This window comes from Crocodylus siamensis, chromosome 4, assembly GCF_052110815.1.
Source record: "Crocodylus siamensis isolate JL-2025a chromosome 4, ASM5211081v1, whole genome shotgun sequence".
NCBI classification, from domain to species: Eukaryota; Metazoa; Chordata; order Crocodylia; family Crocodylidae; genus Crocodylus; species Crocodylus siamensis.
In genome coordinates this window covers 167744537-167766562 of record NC_143398.1, presented here as the reverse complement: position 1 = coordinate 167766562, position 22026 = coordinate 167744537, and the positions used below count along the sequence as shown (strand labels likewise).

At 42.7% G+C, this 22026-nt stretch overlaps 1 protein-coding gene across 6 annotated transcripts in view; it reads right to left on the bottom strand.

Annotated features, from left to right (window-relative positions):
- ADAM23 (ADAM metallopeptidase domain 23) overlaps positions 1–22026 on the bottom strand; it is a 206767-nt gene that overhangs the window by 81849 nt on the left and 102892 nt on the right. For all 6 annotated transcript variants that reach the window (XR_016441987.1, XM_090044822.1, XM_090044819.1 and 3 more), the window contains exons 10-14: positions 18387–18458; positions 9081–9247; positions 3035–3119; positions 2306–2396; positions 1169–1217 (exon numbers count right to left, since the gene is read on the bottom strand). Coding sequence is in view for 5 of the 6 variants with exons in the window: in XM_090044822.1 (XP_089900948.1) it covers positions 1169–1217; positions 2306–2396; positions 3035–3119; positions 9081–9247; positions 18387–18458 (464 nt within the window). In the remaining variant the exon portion in view is untranslated. The remainder of the gene's footprint in view (positions 1–1168; positions 1218–2305; positions 2397–3034; positions 3120–9080; positions 9248–18386; positions 18459–22026) is intronic.

The following is a 22026-nucleotide window of genomic DNA, read 5'->3' as shown; positions in this document are numbered from 1 at the left end:
GAAAACTGTAACACATATATAAATTGTTCATGTACAGAAGCTAAATATTTGGGGGTCATCTTAAATTCAGGCAATTTAGATTTGGGTTAATACAGTAGTTACAACAGCTATATAAAACAAGAAGGGCAATGTGATCAGGTCAGGGGAAGCCTTTCACCTTTGAGGGGAAAATACCCACAGATTCAATGTAGTCCTGTATTTCTGAAAATTGCATATCTCTATTATATGAATGTATGGTAAGGATGTAACTGTTATTCCTATAATATTTTTACTAACATCACACTGAGATGGAAGATGGAGAAACTTCTTATGGCACGCATATATCCAGTGTAGGGTGGCACCTCAGAGACTAACTGGTTCCAAGAGGCATAAGCTTTTGTATGTGAAAGCCTGCCTTCAGTCTAACATGGTTAACTCTCTCTCTTTATACATAAAATGTGGTGATACCATGTACTTGACAGAGGCATAGAGAGCGTTCAGTGGCTGGGGCAGAGGTAGAAGGGGGATTACACTGAGCATTGGAGAGTGGGGTGAAGGAGAGAGCGGGACCAGAGTCTTACCTGCCCCAGCAATCCTCACTCAAATACATCTAAACTGTTGCTCCTTTGCTTTTTGCTGCAAGGATCATATTCGCCTTGAAGCTAAAACTGAGGCCCAAGCAGAGGCAACTTCAAGGTGCAACAAAGTTTGGGGCATAGTTTTAAAGTAGTGTAGTACAAAACAACTGCAATTTTTCTTTTTTTCAGGAAAAAAGATGTAATCTGCATTCAGAATACAGATTACATTTGTTTTCCTAAACAAATAGAACTATCTTGGACATTATATTCAAATGCAGTCAATTTAAGATTACATAACTTATTTTTTTGAATGTGTGGGAGGATCATGTGCAATGGCATAATGGCAACATTTCCTATTTGGGTTACTACATTCTGCCTACGGTTAGCCAGTAACTTCAGCTATTTTCTTACTTCTTGTCAAAACATCTATGTTACAGGTCATTGTTATATTCCTTAGTTTTTGTCTGTTGGATTGTTCAGGACAAATATGTTGATAACGTCTACTACATTTTCATGCAGCTAATTCTGAAATAGATTGATAGTATCCCACAAATAAACAGTGTACAGACTGATCTCATCTCCATAGATTTCGGTTAACAATTACAACATACCCTGTTTCCTCCATGATGCAACCACCCCAGAATTCTACGCAGTCACATTCTTCTCAGACAAATACAAAAATACAACAGAAAGAAAGCAAGCAGTTATAAATATGCCAACATCAAGCATATACTCTTTATATAAATAGGGACCCTGAATAATATATATGCAAGGTAGGTGGCTGTTTGTCATTCAGAATCTAGCCCTAAAACTTATTGGGTCCTAGTCTGGCAAACCTCAATTTTGGTACTTTAATATTTTTGAAAATAATAATACTCAGTAGATGCTTTACTGCAGAGTTCATAGGCACTGCCTCATTTTTGCAGGGGGTGGGGAGCCTAAGATGATGGACATGCAGACAGCTGTACGCATTTCAGGTGAAAGCCGTCTTCCTGAGGGAGGCCAGGATACTTGGCACCTTTAGCAGAGTTGACTAGTTAGCTGTGCAGTAAAGCATCACTGTCTACACATGCATCAGTATTAGGGCGCAATAAATTAATTAACTCCATGGTAGGACAGCACTATCAAGGACAAGAGTAAGTAACTGTGCTGAAATGTGTAGACAGTGTGTAGATCGGGGCGGGCAATTATTTCAGGCGGAGGGCCGCTTACTGAGTTTTGGTGAGCCATCGAGGGCCACATGACAGGCAGCCAGGGGCAGATAAATATTAATTTTCTAAAATGTTTAGAGGCCCCGCAGGCCAGATAGAATGGCCTAGTGGGCCACAGTTTGACCACCTCTGGTGTAGATGGTGACAGGGGCTGGCTGGGGCACAAGGTTGCTGAAGTGTGGGGGCTGCCTGCAGTCTAAACACATGGCTCCACAGATACTGCACCCTCGTGCCTGAGCCAGCCCCACCAGCACCTGATGCCACCACCTGGAGCCTGGGGCTGATTCCCCGGGCCTCCTGCCAGCCTGGGACTGCTCAAACTGCTGCAGTCCTGGTGCATATACAGACGCTGCACCTGGGAGCAGTTAACAAACTCTGGAATTTATTGCATCACATTAATTTCACTTGTAAATGCACTCAGTGATTGATACTATCATTGCTGTAGGTTAGGTACATCCAAATAATTGTAAATTTTTATTTAACTGACTGTATCACAAAAAAGAGGAGGACAGAGGAAAGGCCATACACAGTACATACTTGGTTTTCTGGTTGCTGGTTCCCACTGTATTCCAAGGTTCTGAGCCAGACTTTGTGCTAACTCCTGTGCCATGGCCCATGGAAGGCCATACTATATTGAGGAGGGGATAACAGCAACAGCATTACACAAAATTACTTATTGCAACTTATATTACAACACTTTATTCTGGTTTCCCTAAAACACAGTATTATATGCAGTAATATTGTCAGAGCAATTGTGACTCTCCCCATGCATTTACCAAGGGAAGTAAACACAATCACCAATTACTTTAGTAGAAACCTACAGTCAGAGCAGTTCTGCTCATTAATTGACTATTAAATTTAACCCATATAAATACAATGGATATTTGCACAAATTTAATCCGAATGGAAAAAACTAAATTAATCCAGATCTGGACTGTGAAATCATTGGATCCATGCAGCTGAAATGAGGTTTCAGCAGCATTTGCTGGCAGGGGTTCCCCTATGCTGCAGTGGGGGAAAATGGCAGCATTGGCAGTGGCTGCATCCTAGCACCTCCCTGCTCACCTCTGACACAAAATGGGTTATTCCAACACATGGCCTGAAAAGGTTGTCACTTGCCTAACCCAGTTCGCATTACTATTTATAGAAAGTTTACTGAAGACTTTGGTAGTTGGATCAGGCCCTCAATGTATAACAATTCAACAAGCAGTGTGGAAGTAAAATGGTAAATGGACACTGAAAGATTTAATGGGGGAAAAATGTTACCTCATTTACTCCAACTCCTCTGGTCACAGAACAAACCCCTCCAAAGTAACTCAAGCTACTTCTTTTGTAGTGAAATGTCACATTCCTTAAGAACAAAGACAAATACAGAAGATATTGTTCGTGAAATTTAATGCAGACACCCTTTAGTTATCTGAATGGTCAAACTGTGACATAAGAGACCTCTACAATTTCCTTTGTATGCGCACTCTTTGTACTCCCTAAGTTAATTATGATTAGCTTGAAAAAAAGACCACCACAAGTTCACTATATACAATTTGCAACAAGGCTACCACTCATATCAGTTTAGCCTCTCCCTCATCCTGCAAACAAAATCAGAAAAAGGAAATGCATCAAATATTATTTTTTAAAATGCAGTGATTTCATGTCTATTATAAGACAAAAACAATGGAAATATTCCAATTTAGTACAGGTTGTCAAAAATAATGTTGCAATGAAATGTATGTAATCAGTTTAGTCAATTTCCAAAGTGATATACTTCTCTAAAACCATGATACTACTTAATTACATTTTATTCTGAATCTTTTTAATTGAAACCATTCAAACACTGCACAGAACACATTATTTTCCCCATAGGTGCATACTGACCTCCTGCCTCTTCCCTTAATTAGTTTTTTGATTTATAACAAATGCTATTCATTGAATCATAAAAAATTAGGGTTGGAAGGGACCTCAGAAAATCATCTAGTTCAAGCTCCTGCTCAAACAAGACCATTTGAAACTATATAATTCCAGCCAGGGCTTTGTTGAGCCAGAACTTAAAAACCTCCAAGAATAGAGATTCCACCACTTCTCTAGGTAACCCCTTTCAGTGCTTTACCACCCTCCTAGTTAGAAAGTTTTTCCTAATATCCAACCTAAACTTCCCTTGCTGCAACTTCAGACCACTGCTCCTTGTTCTGTCATCTGTCACCACCAAGAACAGTCCAGCTCCATCCTCTTTGGAACCACCATTCATGCAGTTAAAGACTATCAAATCCCCACCTCAGTCTTTTCTTCTCCAGACTAAATAAGCCCAGTTTCCTCAGCTTCTCATAAGCCATGTGCCCCAGCCCCCTAACCTAGACTCTCTCTAACTTGTCCACATCCTTCTGCAGTGGAGGGCCCAAAACTGGACACAGTACTCTAGATGTGGCCTCACCAGTGCAGAATAGAGTGGAATAATTACTTCCCTCAATCTGCTGGTAACACTTCTACTAATGCAGCCCAGTGTGCCATTAGCCTTCTTGGCAACAGGGGAACACTGTTGACTCATATTCATCATAATTATGACCTTCTCTAAATGGCATTAGTTGTTTTAGATTGTCTAATAAGCCACAGAAATAAGCTGCATATGTTTCCCCAATTTTTTGAATCTATATGATTTTATAAAATATCTTAAAATAATCATGGATACTATGTACAATTTAATATCACAACAATACAATTGATTTGGCCACCAAAAAGGCATAAATACCAAGTGTTCCTAATGTGAAAATTATTCTTCTGTTACAAGTGGAGAAATTTAGAAGGCTAAGACCTTAAAGGCCATCAGGTACTGAGGAATAATGTCATGCTTTGTCCCTTCCCGATGCCTTAAAAGACTTTTTTCCCCCTCCAGCTGACTGACAAAAAGAGTTCTGAAACTACGCAACTTCTAGCATTACAAGAAAGGCAAGAAAAAAGGATTCAGTCCCACTCACAATCACACAGAGGGGAAAGAGCAACACCACGTTTCTTCTCCTTTAGAATCCATGCATTACTACAAATGTAATGTTTGAAACATCTGAGTGAAAGCTAGATTCTGATGTGCATTTCTATATTTTGAGGCAAGGATTCAGCAGTCTTGAGGCTGTGGAAGCTAGTAAACCTTAGTCAAAATAAATTACACTTCCAATGGAAGATGCTGATTGCTTTAAAATAGATCTAACATATTACAGAATGGAATGCAGTAACAGGGGGCCAAGGCCCCTGGCACTAAGCAGGGATAGTAGGTGCATGTGGCAGGAAGCAGCTGCAGCTGCTGCAGCAGAAGAGGGCAGGCAGGTCACCAATCAGCAAGTAGAAACCCTTGTGTAGGGCTGGGGAACCACATGACCCCAGTATTGGCCCCAGTATTCGTTTGACCCCAGTATTCTTTCCTGCCATGGCAGGAGGTCGGACTAGATGATCTGCTCAGGTCCCTTCCGACCCTAGAAACTATGAAACTATGACAGGAAGAGGCAGGGCTTCAGGACACAAGCCCAGGAAGGCAGTCTGCCCTTGTTTGTTGCAGGGAGAAGAGTGCCCAGGAAAGAAGGGCTGCTGAATTTAAGCAGGTAGGCACCCAAGCCACCCTGGGGAGCTAGGATGAGAGGCTCCCAAGAGAGGTGTAATGGGCAGTGTTAGGGAGATTTTGTTTTCAAGCACCTTGCTTGTGTTTTGAACTGGAAGACCGAGTGGCTAAAGCAGAGGTGTGGAGGCCACAGAGGGGTGCCTAGTAAAGCACTCAGCATCAGGCAGCCTAGCTTGGGGTCAGGGATACAGAGGGCTGTGGGCTGGTGCAGGCCAAGGCTAGGATGCCCAAGGCCAGTGAAAGAAGCTGAGCCTGGGGTTGGGTACCCAGAGGATTGTGGGCTGGTGCAAGCCGAGGCTGGGAGAGCTGAGGCCACAGGGAGTGGAAGCAGCCTGACCTGGGGGCAGGGACCAAGCAGGCTCTGGGTTCAGGCAGTGAGCAGCCTAGTCCTGCCTTACACCTGGGTCAGGGACCCAGAGGACTGAGGAATGAGACAGTAAGGCCAGCCTGGCCTGGAGTTAGTGACTCTGATAGCTGAGGGCTGCCCTACAATGCATGAGACAGGGCCCAGGGGCCCAGAGCACACAAATGCAGGATGAGGCTGCATTTGAGCACACAAATGCAGGATGAGGAGCCAGGCCAGTGCAAGTGGGCCCAGGCTTAGGAGGCCATAGCTAGAGTAACTGGTGGACCAAGGGCAAGAGTGTCAGAGCCCATACAAGCTGGTGTGATAAAATCTGGAGAGACATCTGCAAAGTATGAGCATGGCTACAGAGGATGACAGAAACTACTAATGCAGCCCTTAAGGTGGCTGGTGCCCTGAGGCACGGACAGGGCCAAGAGGGCCACAGTTTAGTGCCCTAGGGGGCAAGACAGACTGGATGGTTCAGGACTTAGGGCTCACTTTGTGACCCTGGGGCAGCCTCCCTGTACTGCATAAGAAACATCAAGGAAGGCACGGCAAGCAAAATGTCAAAAGAGAGGGTGTCCCAGAGAAGTCAGAGTGGGGTAGGTGTCACTTGGCTACCAAGGGGCATCACAGCCACTCTTGGGGCCAGGACTTTGCTACAATGTCTATTACAAAGCAGAATGTCAGAAGGCAGGGCTGTATGGTACATCATAGACTAACACACTGAGAGAAGCATGAGCTTTCATAGTTTCTAAACGAGTTAGTCTATAAGGTCCCACTCTCACCTGCCTTCTACTTAGCTTCAAACTAACACAGCTAAGTACCTCTTTCTAATTCTGTAAAATTAGGTCTCTTTGGAGCTGGCTGGTACACAGATAGATGACTATCTAAAATACTTGATTTTCCAAGGACCATCTAATAGTACTTGTTGCTCTTAATGGTTTTTTTGCAATACCAGCTATTATTTAAATTATATTATATATTGTGCTTGATACCTTGACTTGAAATATAATGACCATCTTCTGCAATACTGTGCTGAAGACTTGGGTTTCAGTCATTTTCCTGTTATCTTGTTTAATGGTGATTTCCACAGTAAACATAAACAGCCTGCCCCATGCTGCCATAAACAAATGTTATCAGACATCACAAACTATCTAAAGCCAGGCCTAGTTTTTTTCTGGAGAAAGCACCCTTAAAGAAAAAACTGGAAACATATAAATCTTTTATCCACAAGGCTACCTCTAGAACCTCACCCTGATGATCCAATTACACTTCTATCTGGTTTTTTTCTGTATATTTTTAAACAGTTTTTAAAGGATATTTTATAAAAACAGTTTAATGTAATTTGAGAGTTCAATTACACAAATGTCAGGAAATTCAAAGTTTCTCAGAGCATCCTTCTCTCACACCTCTTGTATTTGTACTTCACAGTTACAAGAGTCTTATTACATCCGGAAAGATATGAAGGGCACGGTATAGTACGTTTATAAAAGAAATTTCATTCCTAGGAAAGTGCACATAAGTGGCACTTTTATACCTGCAAGTCTTCTGAAATCATGCAGTAACTATCCTGTTTAAATGCACAAATGCACTGAGGTACAGTGATGAAAGTTGTGAACATTTTAATTCCATATTTACTGACTTTTGAGTAATTAACAGCACTGACATAATATTCTATTAATAACACTGTTTTGCATTTTGCTGGAAATGTTATAATGGTCATTCTATCAAGAAGAAGAAATTATTTAAAGCTGGTATACTGAACTGCACTGAAAAGCATAGTACTACTTCTCCAATGTTAAAGAAAACTCTTGAAACAGATTCAGTTTCTAGTTAGAAAATGCACACAAAAATACTTCATAAATAAAGTTTCTGTATGAACTACAAAGTGACAGCTGAGAAGCAGATGAACCATCCCTTTGTTTCAGTGTACAGAATAAACATAATCATCATCCACACAATTTTCTTTAACTCATGGCACACATTCATATTCCACAATCCAGAATATTTTTTCATTTGGAGAGGGGAGCAATACTGTAATCCTGGCACAAAAACATTTCTATTTAATCAATCAAAGTAGCATCAACAAAGGTTACAGGACTTGGAAAATCTATCCCTCCTCCTAATAAAACTACATAAAAAACTATAACAACATTATAGATGTGAAAATGACTAAAAGCCTTTGATTAGATATATAGGCCTATACCAGGAGTAGGCAAAGTTTTTTGGCTGGAGTGCTGAAAAAACATAATGTCTACCTTGGAAGGTGCTGGAGTGCTGACACGCCAGCCTGGAGCAGCTGTTTGCAGCCTCCCGGCTGCAGCCAGCCCACAGAGCCAAGTCTGCTTGCAGCCTCCCAGCTGCCTGTTGGCAGCAGCCTAGGCTCTGTGGCTGGCAGCAGCTGCTTAGAGCCCAGGCTGGCAGTGGCGTGCCGAGCAAAATGGTCTTGTGTGCCATGCTCGGCACACATGCCAGGGGTTGCTGACCCCTGGCCTATACTGCAGCAAAAGTAATGGTTCTTATCGTCTGTAGGAAAAAAACACAGGGATCAATCTATTTGTCATCACCCAAACCACTTATTTAGTTAGGTGATGAGTATAGCCTTGAGTATACAAGGAAGAGTAATTAACACTGTTTGTCCAAACTGCAGAACAGCAGTTACTAGAGGTTAATAGCTATAGCAGCTTCTTCGTCCCTGATATTCACCTTCTGCAGATAAAGATGAAATGGTGAAACTCATTATGGGCAGATTCCTCATCCCATCCCCAAGTCTCCCCCACCCCTGCAGGCTGCCATATCAGGCTCACCAGCAGTCATATTTGCTCCAGTTCATAGCTGCTTTGAATTCAGCTTGAAGAGCATATCACTACCAACTTGGACCTTCAACAGTGTTTTCTGGGGTACCACTGGCCAAACAATGGAGACCTCTGTGTAATGAATCTGATGCATAATATAAAAACTCATTAAGCAATCAATAGGGAAACATTTAAGATACTAGTTGGCTATTTTCTCCAGTATAGAAACTACTTAAAGGAGAAGGTTTCTAAACTAGCCTTGGCATATAAATGGATCTGACCTAATAAAATGTATGACTACAGTAAACCACAGTAAATATTTGGTGGTGTTTTAGGTGGATAACAATTGCAAAGATATCAATATTTCATCATAAATATCAAGATGTCTGTACTATATTCTGTTGCATGCTGCTGAAATACTAACCGATATATTAAAATACCAGGAATTGGCTAGTGTGGGCAACAGTTGGCTATGTAGTGCAGGCAGGCAGAAGAAGGTAAATAGAAAGAAACAGGCAGGCAACAGATACATAAAAGTACTAAATTAAATTATTGCCTAACCGTACATACGAGAGCAGGTGTACAGCATCTGCATGCTGTTTGATGTAGTACTGTCGATATCGCGAGAAGTCATGGAGCATCTGCATAGGGTCAGGGGAAATGTTAATACGATCCCGGTCTGTCCAGGTTTCCACCGCAACCAAAACCACTCTGGTGTTCAGCTGTTCCTTGTATATCTGAGGGCAGAGACAGGACAGGCACAGGAGTAGAACACTGGGTCAAACATGCACAGTTAGCCAATAAGAGTCAGCGGAAGGACAAGAGGGATAAAGCAGGAGGGAAACATGGGGAAACAGTTAGCTGGTGTACCTCTGATTTCCTAAAATGTCGATATCGTGATAGTCTTGTTTCACTAAACTTAATAATGTAGAGAGCAAAATCATTTGGTCATTCTGATTTTGATCTCATTTCTCCCCTCTGCTGAACCTCACGTTTGACAATTTTAGCATCACACAGGAATATCTACCTTACCCCTTAGCAATTTTCTAGAAATGCACAAAAGTACTCAACTGACAAGAAAAGGGTCAATGGATCCTCAATTAATCCTAGTTATTTGCTCCAATTTTCAAATACAGTGTGATTCTCCTTTACATTAAAGCCATTTTATATTTCTCAGGCACAGTAACAGAGAATGAAAGTGACAGAAAATAATATTTGCATCTACTTGAGTGACATTTTACCCTCCCAGAATAGTGTAAATGGATGTAAATGTAAATGAGAATTGGGCCCTAAAATTTTATTAAACACAACTTTAAAAGATCAGCATTCTCTTCACAAACATGTGCTTGTGTGATATAATAAACCTTCTCTTTAAGAGGTTCAGGATATAAAGTCCTACTTTTCCTACAGTATATTGAAGACCTGCGCATTTTAAAAAGTGTTCATATTCCTCATCCATATTAGTTTGTCTGCTATTTAAAAGCATAGTATTGGTGACACATGAAGAGGATTCACCAGCTAGAAATTATCTAAACTATTGAATTTCAGGTCTTAAAGCATAACAAAACCAAGTTAATAAGAACATCTCTGAGAGCGATCACATGTAAAAAAATACATTTTAAAACAATTTTGCATCAAACTGTATCTGAAATGCAGTGAAACTTACTGTGAAAATAACCTACAAAATTAAAAAAAGGGGGGCATATATTGAGCCAGCAATGGCCATTACACTAATCCTTTTGTTACAATATCAGCTATCTTAAAAGCGGTAATGGAGTAACACACTTCGGACAGAAGATAATAAGCATAGGAGCAGGAGAGATCACCCAGACAAGCTTAATTTTGTCAAAGAAGGATGTTCACATCAAAGAAGTGTTACGATACTATGTTCTTTCTAGAGGAGCGAAGGTGAGAATGTTTGAAATCTGAGGTACATGAAAAAAATGACTTGTGGATAGAGGTGTACCCATGTATTTGTGCCATATCAGATTGGCACCAATAAAAGGAAAATTAACATTATCGGCTATCAGCTTTTTTTGGCTGGTGTAGTTGATAATGTCTGATAAAAATAATATGCCTTCTGGCCAGGCGGGGTCCCCAGATGCCATGTGCATGTGCACAGCTGCATGCATGCATGTGGCCAGAAATGCAGCCAGGCAGTGTGGAGAATAGTGCCCTGCAAGTAAATCTATGGAGGGGAAGGAGTGTGGGGGAGGAGAGGGGCATAGGGGTGCAGATTAAGGCCCCCACAGTGAGGGAGGAAGTAGGGCAGAGGGGGTCTGTCCAGACAGGGTGGTGAATGGGACCCAGGGCCGGGGCAGGGTGCAGGATGGAGTCATGGGCAGCTCACCCAAGGGAGGCAGACGGGGCATGTGACCCCCGAGATTTGTGCATGGGCCAGATGCAGGTTGCCTGCTGTAGGAGGAGGGCTTTCCACTCTGCTGCCTTTCCCGTGAGGGCTCTGCATTGGCTGCACACCCCCTGTCCACCCAGCAGCTGTGGGGGTGGCCTGTTGTGCCTCCTTCTGCTGGGCAGGCAGGGGACACGTGGCTGATGTGAGGCCCCCAGGGCAAAGGCAGCAGAGTAGAGAGTCCCAAGCCAATAGCAAACAGCCCATATCCGCCCTCACCTTGCTTGGCTCCACTCCAGTTAAAAGTTTTACCGTACCTAAAAACGGTGGTGACAGTGCTTGAACTAAGGCTCATTTGACAAGCTTTAGTTCAAGTGCCCCCACCGCCATTTTTAAGTGCTGGGATGCTGATCCCCTGGATGAGCCACTCGCAGCTCAGGTCCCTGCCCTGGGTCCCATTCACTGACCTGGCTGGGCAGCACTCCCAGCCCCAACCTCATCCCCAGCTCCTTCCCCACTTCCTCACCATGGGGGAATCTGTCCCCCCACAACCCTTTCCCTCCACAGACTTACCTGCAGGGCACTGCTCTCCATGCTGCCTGGCTGCATTCATAGTTTCATAGTTTGTAGGGTCGGAAGGGACCTCAGCAGATCATCTAGTCCGACCCCCTGCCATGGCAGGAAAGAATACTGGGGTCAAACGACCCCAGCAAGATGTTCACCTAACCTCCTCTTAAAAGCCCCCAGGGTAGGAGCCTGCACCACTTCTCTTGGAAGTTGGTTCCAGACCCTAGCTGCCCTGACTGTGAAGTAGCGCCTCCTGATATCTAACCTAAACCTACCCTCTGCCAGCTTGTGACTGTTATTCCTGGTCACTCCTGGCGGTGCTCAGGGGAACAGTGACTCCCCCAATGCCTGCTGATCCCCCCTGACTAGTTTATAACAGGCCACAAGATCCCCCCTCAGCCTTCTCTTCTGGAGGCTGAACAGGTTCAGGTCCCGTAGCCTCTCCTCATAGGGCCTGCCCTGTTGTCCCCTGATCATACGAGTGGCCCTCCTCTGGACCCTCTCCATGCTGTCGACATCCCTCTTGAAGTGTGGTGCCCAGAACTGGACGCAGTACTCCAACTGCGGCCTGACCAGTGCCGCATAGAGGGGGAGGATCACCTCTTTGGACCTGCTCGAGATGCATCTGTGGATGCATGACAAGGTGCGGTTGGCCTTCCTAACTGCCTCCCCACACTGCCGGCCCATGTTCATCTTGGAGTCAATGATGACCCCAAGATCCTTTTCCGCCTCCGTGCTGACAAGAGGGGAGTTCCCTAACCTGTAGGTATGGTGCCGGTTGTTCCTCCCGAGGTGCATCACCTTGCACTTGTCTGTGTTGAAACCCATCCTATTCTCATCCACCCACCCTTGTAACCTGTCGAGGTCTGATTGTAGCCTGTTGCTTCCTTCTAGTGTGCCCACATCCCCCCACATCTTAGTGTCATCAGCAAATCTGAACACGGTGCTTTTTACCCCCTCGTCCAAATCACTGATGAAGAACAGCGCAGGCCCAAGGACCGAGCCCTGCGGAACCCCACTGCCCACGTCCTTCCAGGTTGAGAAGGACCCATCCACTACCACCCTCTGGGTGTGGCCCACCAGCCAGTTGGCGACCCATTTGACTGTGTGGGTGTCTACACCACAGCCCCGCAGTTTCTTAATGAGAACGGGGTGAAAGACCGTGTCAAAAGCCTTCCGAAAATCCAGGAAGACTATATCCATTGCTACCCCTGCATCTAATGATCTGGCGATCTGATCGTAAAAGGCTACCAGGTTGGTCTGACAGGACCTGCCACTGATGAACCCGTGTTGGTTGCCCCTAAGCATGCAGTCCCCTGCTGGCCCCTCCTGGATGTGTGCCAGAATAATTTTCTCGAACAGCTTGCCTAGGATTGAGGTAAGACTAACCAGCCTATAGTTTCCCGGGTCCTCCTTCCTGCCTTTTTTTGAAGATGAGAACCACGCTGGCCCTCTTCCAGTCCTCCAGTACCTCACCAGAGCACCACAAGTGCTTGTAAAGCCGTGCCAGGGGACTTGCAATTACCTCGGCCAGTTCCTTTAGAACTCTAGGGTGGAGATCATCCGGACCGGCTGACTTGAATACGTCCAACCCCTCCAGAAGCTCCCTAACTAAATCCTTGCTAACCCGTGGCCCAGGTGTGCCTCCCCCGGGGCCTGAGGGGGGCCCAGCAGGGAGGTGGCTGTTCTGGTCCCTACTTAGGAAGACGGAGGCAAAGAAATCGTTAAACATGTTAGCTTTGCCGTCTGGTGTGACGACCAAATTTCCCAACGCGTCCTGCAAGGGCCCCACATTACCTGGGACCTTCTTTTTACCCCCTACGTATTTAAAAAAGGACTTCTTATTGTCCTTAATCTGGGAAGCTAGTCCCAGTTCCATCTCTGCCTTGGCCTTCCTAACTACCCCCTTACATCCCCAAGCAACTACAGAATAGTCCTCCCTGGTGATGACCCCTTCTTTCCATTGGGTGTAAGCCTCCTTTTTAGCAAGGAGACATTCCCGGATACTTTTGGTGAGCCATGGAGGCTTGTGTGCTCTCCTGCTCCCTTTGATCCTCGTTGGGATTACCTTCCTTTGGGCTTGGAGGATCCTCTCCTTAAGGAGCGACCACTCTGCTTGGACACCTGGCTCCCCTCCCCTCCGGGACCTCAGCGCTTCTCCAACTATCCTCCTTAGCTCGTTGAAGTTTCCCCTCCTAAAATCTAGGGCCGCTGCCTTACTGCATGCCTTTGCCACATTGGGCTGGATGGTGAATTCCAGCAGGCGATGATTGCTGTCGCCCAGGTGGTCGAGCACCTGCAGCCCCCTCACCAGGTCATCACCCGTGGCCAGCACTAGGTCCAACAAGGCTTCTCCCCTGGTGGGGCTGTACACCTCCTGGGTTAGATGGAGGTCCTGCACTCTGTCCAAGAACCTATGTGAGCGTTCAGACCTGGCTGACTGTTCTTCCCCGTAGATGTCTGGGAAGTTCAGGTCCCTCATGACTACCACATCCTTAGCCTTCACTACCTCTGTGAGCTGGCCCATGTAAATCACTTATTGGATTGATATTGGCTGATATGGCTGTTTAATATATCACCTATCAGTGTTGGCCAAGAAAATCTTTATCAGTGCATCCCTACTTGTGTATTGAAACTTATATTAAACTATAACTCTGACAAGGCTGGATAAAGAAAATCTTTACTGATATCTATTGGAGGCAAATTATGTTATTTTCTGAAGTAGGCAACTATTGTAAATGGATGAAAGAGTAGCTGTAAGAACTGGAAAGTCTCTGTGCACCAATAGCACTCTTCCCATAACACTTCAGCAAGAAGCACAGCTGTACCTCATAAACTCATCAAGGGAACGCAGAGAGAAAATATTCTGCTCCCCTTCACGTTTCTTTTAAAACTCATAGAGAACAGGCCATAGTCCAGGGCTGGGCAAAATACAGCCCGCGGGCTGGATCCAGCCTGTGGAGGAACTTTGTTCAGCCCACAGCAGGTCCTGCTTGGCCCAGTTGCCATCCAGCCTGTGGTGTGTCCTGCCGCCCCAGGCACACAACAGGGCTGGAGTGGTTCCAAGCATGGCCCCCCTGCAAGTAAATGTCAACCCACACCTGCTCCAGACCCACCTCAACTGGAGTGGACCAGCTTCAGCCCCACCAGGTCCCGCGCACAGAGCCCTGACCCTGGCTCGCCCCGTGCCCACTCCAGACCTGCCCACCCACAATGAGCAGTGGTGGCGATGGTGGTAACTGCAATGGCAGCTGGGCAGAAGCTGCTGCTGGCATGGGGGAAAAGCAGCCACCTCCCCCTCACCACTGCCAGGCCCTTCTTGCTGCAGCTACCATGCCCAGGCTGCCCTGCGGCTCTTCTCTGCCGTAGTCACCACTGCCACTTCTGGGCCACCCCACAGGGCAGCTGTGGCAGTGGAGAGGAGCCACAGGACAGCCCAGGCACAAGCTCCAGGCTGCTGCAGCAAGAAGGACCTGGCAGTGGCAAGAGGGAGGCAACCACTTTTCTCATATGACCAGCAGCAACTTCTGCCCAGCCACATCCACTGCTCATCGTGGCTGGGCTGGTGTGGAGCAGGTACAGGGCAGGCCAGGGCCAGAGCTGTGCACGTGGGTCCCAGCTAGTCCACAGCTGGTCCGCCCCAGCCAGGGCTAGTCCAGAGTGGGTTCAGGGTGGGTCGGGGCCCAGGCTGGGGCTGTGCGTTGAACTGTTGCTGGGCACGGGTGGCGGTGGGGAGCCACAGGGCACACAGGCTCCCAGAAGTTAAGGGATGGCGCTGACCAGCCCACAACAACTCTCCAAAACTGCCTATGTGGCCCAAATAATTGCCCGCACCTGCCATATTCTCTCCATGAGGACAGACGACTGGGAACAGGCTGAACGTTTATACACATATACTGCATGACCCAGCATTTGTACATGTAAACAGTCTTTAAAACCCAATTTGTAAATTATCTTGCACTGATCAGTGCTAATTTGTAAGAATGGGAATATATGCCTAGGACCATGGTCAGCCAGAATGAGGATGATAGCACTACTTTCTACAGAACTTGTTCAAAATATTTTTTAATATACACTTACTACCTCACTACCTTTCCAGACAGAAAATTCATTACCCTGAAATGAACTACAAGCAAAATAGGGGAAAAAACAGAGGGAATAATAACAAAGAAAGAAAAGAAAGATCAAATGAGTTGCATTAAGCTCAGAGAAATACCAAGAAAAATTAGCAGAAGAAGCAGAGATTAAAAAAATTAACCTAATAAAAACATATTTACTGTATATTATAATTTTTCAGTCCAAACAAATATAAGAGTCGCACTGTGCTTGCTAAATTAGAGCCCAAGTCTGGATCTTGGGTGTTTCACAGGGGCCAAAAGTATTGTAGCTAAACCCAAAAATTCCTCTGAAAGTGATGGACAATGTATGTAGTGCAGGGCCAGCACCATCATTTAACATGGTACAATATGAGCTTTCCCTATGGCATCCTCATTCTCCTGCAAGTGAGTGGAGGGATCATATCCTTAATTATCCCTGCCTGGGAAGGTTAGCACTGCCCCTAGGCTCTCCTACCCTTTCACATCAGAGAGCAGAGGGCCAGAACAAGGTATTCTGCCCCAATTAATTCCAGCAGCGTAGCTGAGTAGATAAGAATGGTTACACAAGTATGTTTATATACCCACTGTATATTCTGGAAAGGGTCTTTGTGCTGCCCTATGCAAGTGGATCCCAGAATACCTTGAAAGTGTGTTATTACTCAAAAAATGTCTGAGTCTACCAATACATTGCATAGGTAACTTCCATAAAGATGCAGACCATGCCATAACATGGATCTAAGAATTCCTTCCAAATTTCTACTGGTTAAATTTTATGTTAGAATATTTACGTATTTGCATTTTTCTCTTGTTTTTTAATGTCCTGTCTACTCAGTAGTGTATATTTGTGTATTTGTGGCTCTGAGCCTTTCCAGTTTGACTATATATAACAAAATAGTGCAGAAATACTCAATATTTTCAATGATTTCTCCTATAGAGTTTTTTCCTCAAATTATGGGCTGCTTTACATTAACTCAATTTATGAGATACTTCATTTGTTTTATGTACTATATTTGTGTTCATTGAAACTGAATGACACGATGCATGACACTAAGTACTATAGTAAACAAATAAAGAAAAAGACTAAATATTATTTTCTCCATGCTATGGGATTTATTCTGCATTGAGCTGCACAACAAAATGTCACTGACTTCACTGCAGTTGCAATGAAAGCAGAGCTTGACACAATCTTACTGTTGCATTCATGACTATTTACCAGCCTCACAACAGTAAGTTAACTGGTAAGGAAAAAAAATTAGGAAAAAATATAAAATGCACAAAATCATCCCAATTATATGAGTAACACAAAAACGTGTTTTCATGAAATGTCTTTACTGTAAATAAATCATAACTGAATGAAAATGTATGCATGCTGCAGTTCTCACAAATTTCTGTCTTGGCCCAAAGGAAAAGATGTGATGCAAAAAATAAAAGCCTAATAAGCATTTTACTTCTGCTTTGATCAAGACTTGAAATGGTCTTGAATAATTTGTATTACTGCTAATAATCCTTATGCTAAATACTTTTTATTTTTCTAGGCAAGTCTAGAATTACTTGAGAACAGAAGGTCATAAAAGCAGTAGAATGTTCTTGCTGCTGACAAAAAGAAAATTCTAAACAATTATTTGAACACCTGGAGAAAGAAACTATTTTATTTAGACCCTTATCAGGAAGAGATGACCTCATGAATACTGAAAAACCTTTATTTCTCCCTCCCCCCAACCCTTGGAATAGAAGTTCTCTTTATACATCAATTCTGTCTTTTTTAGCTCATTCTCAGGATAGTCTATTTCGTTAGTAATTTTAACAAATATAAAACTGACCTTTATGTCTGTAATTCACATGTATGGTCTTGGTATTACACGAAATGTACTAACATGGAAAACACTGCAACAGCAAGTAACCCATAGGGATTACATAATTCTTTATCATTTAAGAATCTGACAGAAAAAAGATGGGTACATTTCAACTAACTTTTAATGAGTTGCATTAAATGAGTTATATAATCTATTAAATAACATATGACTCTTAAACTAATCATGCTGCAGTCACAAGAGACACCTACATGAGTAAAATGTGACTCAATGTCTAAATATAGACCTTAAAGAGAAAAACCTGAAACCATTTAGACATGCAAGAATATTTTCCTTTAAGAAGCTATCATATCACAAAGAAGGATACAGAACGAATGGTATCCTAAACCATAAGCATGTATGATAATTGCATAAATATCAGAGAGGTAAAGTCAACAAGTTTAGCTCAAACCTCGTTTTCTGTTTCTAGAACATGTATGCTGCAAAACCAATTCATTACTCATTACATGCATGAGTATCATATGTAGTGGGAATTCTGTTAAGCATTTTTCATGGCTCGCATTTAGAAAAATGTGGAATCACATTAGTACACATTTTTAAACGAAAAATGTATATTCACTTTTTTCTGTTACATTCCTGAATATTTGTATCTTCCATGTGCTGTGCTTATCACATTGCCCACTTGTGGCAGCTAATATCAACGCAGGGTTTTTTTTATTGATCAAAGCTTGATTAAATTTAAGTATTAAGCAGTGACTCATGTGGAAAGCTCCTTCACAGTTCTGAGTTCCCCCAGAGAGTGAATTTGTGGCAGCTGCAAACTTTGAGACAATGCCAAGAACAAATTTGCAGTTTCTTAGATAGGAATACTTTTTGAATAGCAGTCCAAGCAATCTTTCTGAAGAGAAATTGTAAAATTATTTTTCAATCATTTAACAGCTGCTTGTTGTATATATTTTCACTCTAATGGAGGCCACCGTCAACGTTCAATATAATGTTCTAAAACAATCAGTTCAAATGATATATTGTCAAAAACCACAATGATACTTACGGCATCTACAAGGTTAACCACAGACTTTGCAAAGTTGTTTGTGTACGCATGGGAAGAACGATGTTTTTTGAACTAAAAGAAAATATTAAAAAGATGTTAGTCACTATTTGAACAATTACTAGCAATTTATTATTTGTTTCAGCAAGAATGGAGAACGAATAACCTTATCAAGTGCTTAGAAAGAAATTAAAACAACAGCTTTTACAAATCACAGCAGGCCTCTTCATTTCTATGCATTTATGGAATTTTATGAAAGCCTGTGCTTGCTCAGTAATATTTCACATATACAAAAGACACATTTTAGTAAAAGATTTATTTAACTACAAAAGTTGTAGTGTCTAGAAAAAAATTCTCAACCCATGGAGTGGGTCACAAGAATATATGAAAAGGTCATGAACAAACTAAAAATGGATCAACAAACTTTAAAAAAGGATTCTCCTTTAAAGGAGAAAAACATGGGAAACCATGGATTTTCCCTTGCAGACAGGTAGAGTTCCAGCCTGCAACGGGCTGCTTGGGCCCCCCCTTGCCCCACACACCCACCTCTTGCCCCACACACTTGGGACCTGGGGACTGGGACAGTGGGTTGGGAGTGGGGGGCACTGGGTCGGGACTGGCCATCAATGTTTACAAATGGGTCCTGGTACAAAAAAGGTTAAGAACCACTGATCTAGAAAGTGTTTCAAAACCTTTTAAGAGTTTAGTCAAAAAGTTTTTTTGTTAAGACACAATTAATCTCTTCCTAGGGTTTACAAATAAGAGTTCAGAATTAGGAAGATGTTGGGTCTGATTGACAGTGGATTGAATCCTAACTATTTGACCACTACTACGGACCAATAGCTACAGGGGTGGGTAAAATGTGTCCCGCGGGCTGGATGTGGTCCGCCAGGCCATTCTATCTGGCTCACAGGGCTCCTAAAAGATTTAGAAAATTAATATTTATCTACTCCTGGCTGCTTGACCTGTGGCCCTCGATGACTCGCCAAAACTCAGTAAGTGGCCTTCCGCCTGAAATAAATGCCCGTCCCTGAGCTACACCCTGCATTCCGGCACTACAGGAAAGCCAACCTTCCATCACCTCTCCAACTGGGCTTCATACTAAACCATCCTCTCACAGCACATTTAAATGTGGCATGAAACTTTCACTGCTACCAGAACTGGGTATATGCAGAAGGGTGAAAGGGGCAAAACCTATTTTTTCTATAAGTAGTCTATGATGTGATAAAAAAGTTTGTGTTTAAGTACAGAAAAAGGAAGTTGTGTATTTTTATAAGAAAGGCAGACATTTATATGTGCCTTAACTTTTCAGTTTTCTGATTTCCTTTGTTTGTATTGAGTATGTGCAGCCCTAACCATCTCTATGAATCTAATATATGTGTAACTTTCTACACATAGGCCTATCAATCTCTTTTGCCAACAAATTAAACTTGCCAAAGAAGGTCGCTGTGGTATTTAAATATGACATTGTAACTGAAAAAAAAATTGCAATACAATCTACAAAGAAAAAAAGGTAAGTCTAAAATGTCATGGAAAATGAACTCCAAAACTGCAGAGAAAAACTAACTGAAGCCTTTCCATGAAACAATATAATCTGCTTTTGATTTCATGGAATCAGGTTGCACAGGAAGTCTTATTTGCCATCCTTCTCAAGCATAGTTTCTAGTTTCTAGCATGGTAGACTTGATGTGAAAGCTTCCTCAAAACAAGAGGGTTCATATGCATATATAACTCTAAGCAAGTCAGTACTGATATTCTCTTATAGTCACATACTTAATTATCTAAATCAGGGTCAGAAAACATAAGGACTCTCTGGACTCCTACAGATATTCACAGAGCTACTTGTAAAGGACATTTGAAAATTACAGATGGTTTACATTTTTAGACAGTTGGTCACTTATACTTGTACCTCTCAAGTTGGAAATTTAATTTAAAAAAAATCCATGAAAGCTTGTCAACCACATTATTTTGCTGGATGCCAATTTTTCCTTTCCTTTAAACAGAATCTATTTTTGTATCATCCCGATGAACTCCACTATGAACTTGCAAATTATCACGATTATACATCTTGTACAAGGTGATAAACCACATGAATCACTGCTGATCCTGTGGCCCCCATGTCCGTCTACTCTTAATACCTACCTTTCTTAATGACCTAACATGGCCATATTCCGTACAGCATCAGAGTCTGCAGGGGACACCCTCTTTGTAACTGTTCTGTTGCAAAGGTCCTCAAGCAGCCTGATCAGGAGACTTAACTGTATGTACCAGGTACTGCACATCTACCATAGGTTTTTGTTTTTTCCTTTGTTACTAGCACATGATATTGTAATCTTAATAGGCTGAATATGTATTTCAAGTGTATTTGCGTTTTGTTTTTCAGGAAACTATTGAAATACTATGAGAAACATTGCTAGAACATTGTATAACTACAAAAAAGTCCCAGAAATAGAAATTAAAATGCATACGATTGTCTAAAAACTAAGCAATGAAAATAATGTATTCACCTGGGCTTTTATTATTACAAGGAGTAAAAGTTTAAGTGAAATATGAAAATTATATTAAAACTTTAGCTACTTAACAAGACATGATATAATACAATACCTGAATTATAAGGGGACTCTTTTAGAATCTAACTGCAGCAGAAATGTGCCCTCTCCTGGTAAGTAAAGAATCCCAAATATATGCTTATCAGCTCCAGATTGTGCAATTCTCACTCACATTGCTGAACACATATTTAGTTAGACAGCATCATTAGATAGTCAAAAACAATACTATGTTCTATGTAACTGACAAAAAGAAAATTATTTTGAATGATTATGGGTCAATGTTCTAATAGATAGAGTCCAAGAGGAGCTTAAGTTGGTGTCTACTATAGACCACCATATCATACTACAGCAGGGGTTCTCAACTATTTTAGACTCAAGCCATTCCTTGGAAAATACAGATCTTAGTTTGTACTTGTTTTTTGACTACAGAAAAATAATAGAGCCATTATGTCGCAAAGAACTCAGGAAGACCACAACAGGTCAGAATGGTTTTGACACTGGATTCCTATTTGAAATCACTAGCAGACATGTATCAGTGTCCCCGCACTGAAAAATGGTGGTGGGGTGCTTCAACTAAAGCTCGTTCAATGAGTTTTAGTTCAACTGCCCCCACCATCATTTTTCAGCACAGGGATACTGATACATGTGATGCTCCAGGCGCTTTAATTAGAGCAGATTTTGGAGCCACTCTAATTAAAGCACCTCCCTCCTCCCCCTGAAGCATGTGTATAAATGTCCTTAAGGCCCAAATCAAACCCTCCTACTGAAAAAAAGACAACAGGCCCAAAGTGAAGGGGAAAAAAATCCATGGCTTCAGGATTAGACAGTTTCTATTATGTAATGGTCAGGTGTGGACAGAGAATGAGCAGGGTAAGCATAAGATTTAGTGGGAGTTGTCCTCCCACCTACTGTCATCCTGCAGCCTATAGTATTTTTCCAAGGATTTTAAAGTATCTGTTTAGCAGCCCAACTCTTTTACACCACCCAGTAGGCGCCTCCTTTCTGATTTAATTTTCTAAACAGGAATCTAAGGAAATTTTGCCACAATCTCATTTAGCATAATTAGTGTAACTAATAACATTTAAGTAGTAAAT